Below are 7,253 nucleotides of genomic sequence, written 5' to 3' on the forward strand. Positions count from 1 at the left end.
TTTTAGAACACTCGAACCACACTTTGAAACATACTAAAATTTATTTCTAATATTTATACTGTCGGCATAGTACTGGGCAAACTGACGATTATCTGTCCTGGTCACCAGCACTGAGCCATTACTGCTCTGGTAAAGCATTGGCCAACTATACTTGACATAACCACTTTAAATAAAACATATCTGTCTGGATCCGAAGATAATATTAATTAGTTTCTGCGACTGCCTATTTATTTTTGTAACCATATTCAGCAGAAACCCTTGGTACAGGGACCCTCTATCCGCAACCCGAGGACGCGTTCGGTGACTTTGTCATAGGCCCTTCGGTTTGATTCTAGAGAAATCAAAACTTTTAAATTTACTTTTGAATTTTTAACACTTTCAATTTATTTATGATTACTAATTTTTCGTCAATAATCTTCTGAGTATACAATTCAAATTTGGAAGACTTTAATTCCATCGAGTTGAAAATTATTCATATTTCATAGTTGAAAATATAACTTTGAAAGTTTTCAATTTTTATTGCTTCCATTTTCAAAACTCTAACCTACAAACATTTCAAAATTTAACGTTTTGAAATTTTTCTCTTTTCTAAATTTCAATCTGAAGCTTTTAAAAATTTCAGGAGATTTCAAAAGATTTTTAAGGATTTGAAATATTTGAGGATGTTTTAAAAGATGTTAAGGAATTTTCATCTTATTTTTATAATTTTAAGGAATTTCAAAGAATTTTAAAGAAGTACTTTAAAAACCTTTAAAAAAAGCTCAAGGTACGTTAAAATACTTGGAAGGTATTGCAATATTTGAGAGTATTTTTGAATTTTCTAGGAATTTTCAAGAGATTTCAAAAGATTTTCTAGAATTTCAAATATTTGAGAATTTTTCAAAAGATGTCAATGAATTTTCATTCCATTTTTATAATTTAAAGAATTTCAAAGAATTTTAACAATTATAGCAGGGTTGTTTAAAAAAACTTCAAAGTACCTTAAAAATCTTAAAAAGATGTCAAGGTGTTTCAAAAGATTTTGAAGGTTTCGAAATCATTGAGTGTATTTTAAAAGGGTCCAAGGAATTTTCAATTGATTACAGTAATTTAATGTGAGCTTTTAAAGGATTTGATATATCTTAAGATATTTTAATAGATTCCAAGGAATTTTCGATTTATTTCAATAATTTAGTATGAGATTTTAAAGGATGAGAAATATTTTACGGTATTTTTAAAATTTCAAGAAATTTTCAAGAGCTTTACAAAACTAATTTTTTGTCGAAAATTTAACAATGATTAAACATTAATTTTTGTATAGAAAATTAGACTTGGTGGAAAATAAATTTCTTTTGTGCAAAGTTCATGTATTTTAATAAAAATGAATTTTTTAGTTTATGATTCAGCTTTTTGGATGAAAATTGAACTTTTTGTTAAAAAATTTAAACAATTCTCTTAAATTTAAGTATTTTATTTCAAATGTACTTTTTTTGCATAAAACTAATTGTTTTATTTGAAAGTTGAACTATTTCTATTAAAAGATAGTCAACTAGTCATTAATATGAATATAAAATTTTATAATTATAATATTAATATTAATAATATATAGAACAGTAATAATATCCATATTATATACACCTGAAAAACATAACCTCAAAATCGAATCATGTATGAAATTAAGAATCACGCGAAACATCAGAATCGGCAGTTTCTTTAATTTCTTTCAAATGGGGATCGAGATATAAACAGAAAGCCTATGGTGGGGATAAATCTTAGACTCGATCTGGCAGCTCTGGGAGCAGCTGATTAGATCGTCATTTGTGAAGTCGGGCGAGCTTGGTTCATGTTCGCGCATTTTTTGATTTACACGAGGCTGGTCTTGGCAGCAGCAAATTGGGGGGAATCTTCTCCCTTCATTCTTGTGTCATTTTACCTCTCGGCTAATTCTTAAGTCGTTTTTGCTCTCGCGTATTTTTAATTCTCTTTTCCGCAACTTTTTTTTTGGTTCGCTTTTGCTCTGAGCGTATAAATTATTATCTATTGTCCCTTGAATTCATTGTTGAACTCCCTTCTTTTAATGTAACTAGTCGCCCCAAATATAACTTTAAATTATCGAGCGCGTGGAGTATCGAGAAAAGAGTTAATTTAAGTTAATCTTATCAATTTTTTAAATTGTGACTTCGAGCTATTGTCTAACTACGTGTGAAGACTAAAGAGATTTTGATAATGTTAATCCTTTTAAAATTCTGAATTGTTACTCATGAGCCAAGCTTGCTATCAATGATACTGTGAAGAGAATTAATCTGTTTAATAAATCATACTCTATTAATCACTACTATAAACTACTGAATTGTTATTAATAACGTTAGGAAAACCTTTTTCTGTCGCAAATCACGCCCTCTATTAGGTTATCTTTCTTTTCATTTGAACTTGCCGGAAGGTAAAAAAGAAGTCAGATTTCGGTACACCATAACCTCATAATGTCTATTTTTTTTTGTTAAGCTCAGTTTAGTGTTTGAGATTTCGTTCAGTTACTTAATGTTGTCAATTTCTTTGACCCAGGAAAGGTCTAACGTTAATTGTGTACCAGTTCAATGCAAAATTAATCATTTTTGATTGATTACTTATACTTTTAGTGGAGAATTCATCTGCTTGCTTGAAAATTGTACTTTTACATTTTTAACGTCAATGTATGAAATAATTTATTCTCAGATAAAGTATTCAATTTTTGAAACTAAAACTGCAACTAATCCTAACACCATTTATTAATGGAAATAATTGATTCGATAAAGAATACACACCAAAAACTTTCAAATTTAAATTTTTTTAAATTTTGGAACATAAATGGGAAGAGCGCCTTTTTTTTCTTGCGTATGGCATTAAAACAAAAGAAAAAAGGAAAAAAATTAAAATAATCGAATAATTCCAATGTCAAATATGTCAATACTGAAAACTCTTCAAATAATTGGAAGCTGAAGATTGATCAATTCTTCAACTTAATACTGAACTAGATTCAAATATAGAGCGTTTCAATAAGGAAATGTTTCAATTATGATTATTGACAAGTGGTAAAATATAAATTTGTAGTCTTTAAAGTTTTAAATTGAATTCGAAAGCTTTCATTTCCACAAAACCTTTGGCATGTCCGTTAGATGTACGGACCTATTAAATGCGTCGCTCCTGAAAAATAATTTCGTCTTTAGAAAATTTATATTCAGTGTAACGAAATACAAAAATATTGGGTGTGTAGAAGTGATTCGACAAACTTCCAGGTGGACACAAGTCAGGATTGCCGTAAACGAAGATGCAATTTTGGGCTACAAATAATGATAAAGCTATACAAAATTTGACAACGGTGACGGCTTAGCAGTGAGGCAATAGAACCATCTGCAGACATGCATTATGCGCCACGTACACTGATAAAAGACACTTCTGCTGGAGGCCCCACGTAAGCGTAAAGGTTCAGAAAAGGTTCGGGTGCACCGTGTACGGTAAATAATGCTGCCACGAGAACAACCTGTGCTATACTATTACAGGCAGTAGTATAAACTTCTTTATGATACTCAAGGATCTTTGTCCAAATACTTCATGAAAGAAAATATACAATACTGACAAATTCTTCAAATTTTGAACTCAAGAATATCAAGCTTCAATAAAACATGAATGAGCTGAATCGTCAGTTAAGGAAAGGAAGTTAAAGTAAGTAAAGTAAAATTTTGCAGCGTCTAGAGAAAGAAAAAAAACTTCTAGCCGCAATAAAGAACAAAGACAATTTTGCAGTAAATAAATAAAAAATTAATATCCAAACCTAAAAGAGACAATATACAAGAAAAAAAATTGTAAGAAAGTAGTTGCATCCCCAATCAAAACAGATTTATTGTGAACTGAATAGTTAAATTTTCAAGAAATAATACAATGGTGTCATTTTGAGTTAAAAAATTAATTTTGGATTTTAAAAAAACGAATTTTCCACAAAATAGTTAAATTTTCACCCAAAAGATACATTTTAATCTAAAATTATGAATCTTAAAAAACATTCATTTTCATCTAGACAGTTGAAAATGCAACTCAAAAGATGATATTTTAACCAAGAAGATTAATTTCATAAGATTGAAATAGTTCAAATTACTAAACACATTTTTTTTTAACTAAATAGTTGCAATAAATATATTTAAATAGAATTAAAATTCATAATTTTAATTGATTTTAATTTATTGAATTCAAATGGAAAAAAAAGATTTTAATTATAATTTAATAATAGTTAAATTTTGATAAAAATAGTTTAATTTTTAACGAAATAGTTGTATGTCCAACCAAAAATATGAATTATAAGGAATAAAAAAAACAAAAACGATTGTTGAATTTTCAATGAAAAATTGTTGAAAAATTGTTGAATTTTCAATGAAAAATATAAATTTTGAACAAAAAGTTCATTTTCAACAAAATAGTTTAAATTTTTACCAAATTGTGAAATATTTCAGTAAAAGGAAGATTTTCATACAAAACAATTCAATTTCAACCTAGAACGATAAATATTCAAAAAATACAAATTCTCTATAAAAAATATAATAGTTGATATCCTAAACAAAAAAGTATCGATTTTAAATAAAAAAACGGATTAACTCAACTAAGAACGAGGAATTTTTAAGAAAATAGTTGAGTACTGAATTAAAACGGATTAATTGTCAACCAAATCGTTTAATTCACAACCAAAAATGGAATGATTCAAGTTTTAGTAAAAAATTATCTCTAAATCGACCCATCGAATTTGTAACAAAAATAGTTAAATTTTTAACTATTGTGTGTTATAATTCTCTTCCATAATTATTGTTGAGTGCTACCGACAGTATCGGTTCGACAGAGACCTACATTATCGGAATGACAGCTGAAAAACGATCTTAACCTCAAAAGAGTGCACATGCATAAAAATTTTATTCAGCACAATACATTTTTTTATTATCCCTCAAAAAAGAGTCCAGGGTCGTCCGTTATGATAGTTTATACCATCCCCGAATTCACTTTTTTAAAATTTTCATTTTTCTGGAAAAAAGCCGGGGGAACTGTACCCGATTGACCACATGACGAAGTATCACATACCCTTAAATAACAATTTAAACCTAAAATTTTCCGAAAAATATCCAAGTTATTCTTGTTTGGGGTGCCGAATCAAACAATTTCACACAGGGCATTCGACGCGACCTCTTAGGTCTAACAAAACGTATTTCTGGGTCCCGAATCAGAAAGGAATAACTTTAATTTATCTACTTTTGTCATATATCGTCTAGTTTCATTTTTTAGAAGAAAAAATATTAGTATCAACTAAGAACAAAAATCTGGAGAAAATAAAAATCTGTAGTTTTTGAGAAAATTGAGTTTAAACATTTTCAGGAAAACCGCCCCCAATTTTATCGATCTATAAATTTTTCGGTTTTCTAGTAGATTTCTCAAGGGAATGGAAAGATCTATTAGAATCAAAAATAAAATGTAAAATATTTATATTGGTGTAGATAATTAAGGCCATGTGACGAGTTGGTCACGTGACCAGATTCCTACCTTTCCGAAAATTTTTTCATTTCCTGACTCGATGTGATACTTCGTGTTACAACAAGTCAGGAAATAAAAAAAATTGTCGGTAATGTATGAATCTGATCACGTGACCCACTCGTCACATGGCCTTAAACAATTGATTATTTGAGTAACTCTTCTTTCTACCCCCGCGTGCCCCTTCCCCAAGTCTTTTTGTTTGTTTACATAAGTTAATGAGTTGAGGCAAGGAAATTCTGGCCGCAAACACGTGCTTGGTTTCTACCACTTATAATTTTTTGTTTTATTTTCCTTTTACAAGAAATAGAAAAAAACCACGGTGGATCACATTGGGGAGGGGGGCGAGAAAAAGTTGCAAACATTTGTCCAAGTGGTTTATGGAAGCCCCCTAAGTAGCGTGACAAGTCTTAAATGTTCAGATACTCTTAACTTTGTCTAAAGAATTTTTCCACGGAATCGGTTAAATACGTTTCGTATTATCATCCTTTGAAAAAAATGCTTTTGCGGCAACGATTTTGAACATAAGAATGTACAGCCTGTCCAACTGGAAGTGAATTCAGCCTACTAATAGGTTTTTTTTGCAGTAATCCTAATTTAACTATATTATTTTGCACGTCTTATTGTTATTCTGTACATTTAAAAAAATGCCAAAAATATGTTTATAACACTATTACCCCGTTACTCTTAAAAACTTGACTAGCTGGAGCAGTTATATTAAATGATACGAAATCTGCAGGAAAAGTTCCGTAGAATCACCCAAAGTAAAACATAATAATGTTAATAAAAAAATAGATATGTACTTAAATCTACTTTTTTCCCTTGCAATCGTCGTCAATTTTTTGTGTTACTTCTAATGGAATTACGTGTAAAATGTACTCACGTAATACACCAACCGCTGCATAAGGGATCGTTGCCGCTAGGCTGAAAATTAAATAAAGAAACCAGTCAGTTAATAAATTAGTGACAACACCTTTAAATTCAGACATGAATGTTCCACCAAGTTTAATTAATTTCTTATTTTCCAAATCTCAAAAAAGTAGGTTGTGCTTAACGTTATAGTAACTGAAAAAAATCATTCTTAGCACCAAGTAAATGCATTTACTTGAATCCTATTTCTTAGCATCAAGAAAATATTCTTTAACAGAAGTACTTTTTATATAAACCAGGCATATATATTTTGCTGATATAAAAAATGAATTCTTTGGCTGTATTTTCTTGATTAAAATACATATTTCTTTCATTGAAGTAAATGATTTCTTTAATTCAAAAGGGTTTGCATTCGTTGAAATGTGATTAATCGTTCAAAGAAATATATATTTTATTCAAAGAGTTGGATTCTTTTAACTGATTCAGGACACATTTGAATCAATAATTTTTATATACTTGATTCAAGGATTTCGGTTTATTTAAATCAAATAAATTATCATTTAATTCAAAAAAATATTAATTAAATTACAATATATATTTTTTGTCACAAAGGGTTCATGTATTTATAGCAATGGAGCATTTATTTAAATAAAAAAGGTATTGTGTTTAGGTAAATTCTTGTTTCTTTAGTGGAAGAAAATATTTAATTTAATTATTATAATTAAATTATTTATAACAAATAAACATTTATTCCAACGAAGTAATTATTATTATTATTACACCATTAAGCCATTTCCCTTTCGGGGTAGGCGTGACTCACTCGGCAGGGGAAAGGAGTAGTGTGTGGATGGGATAGAGATTTT

The 7,253-nt window shown here is 29.0% G+C and overlaps 1 protein-coding gene across 4 annotated transcripts in view; it reads right to left on the reverse strand.

The window, feature by feature from the left end:
- The window catches only part of LOC117174393 (putative beta-carotene-binding protein), a 219,510-nt gene that overhangs the window by 159,793 nt on the left and 52,464 nt on the right, over nt 1–7,253 (reverse strand). For all 4 annotated transcript variants that reach the window (XM_033363485.1, XM_033363494.1, XM_033363502.1 and 1 more), the window contains exon 2: nt 6,404–6,444. In XM_033363485.1, the coding sequence (XP_033219376.1) occupies nt 6,404–6,444 (41 nt within the window). The remainder of the gene's footprint in view (nt 1–6,403; nt 6,445–7,253) is intronic.

This window comes from Belonocnema kinseyi, chromosome 1, assembly GCF_010883055.1.
Source record: "Belonocnema kinseyi isolate 2016_QV_RU_SX_M_011 chromosome 1, B_treatae_v1, whole genome shotgun sequence".
In the NCBI taxonomy this organism is placed as follows: Eukaryota; Metazoa; Arthropoda; class Insecta; order Hymenoptera; family Cynipidae; genus Belonocnema; species Belonocnema kinseyi.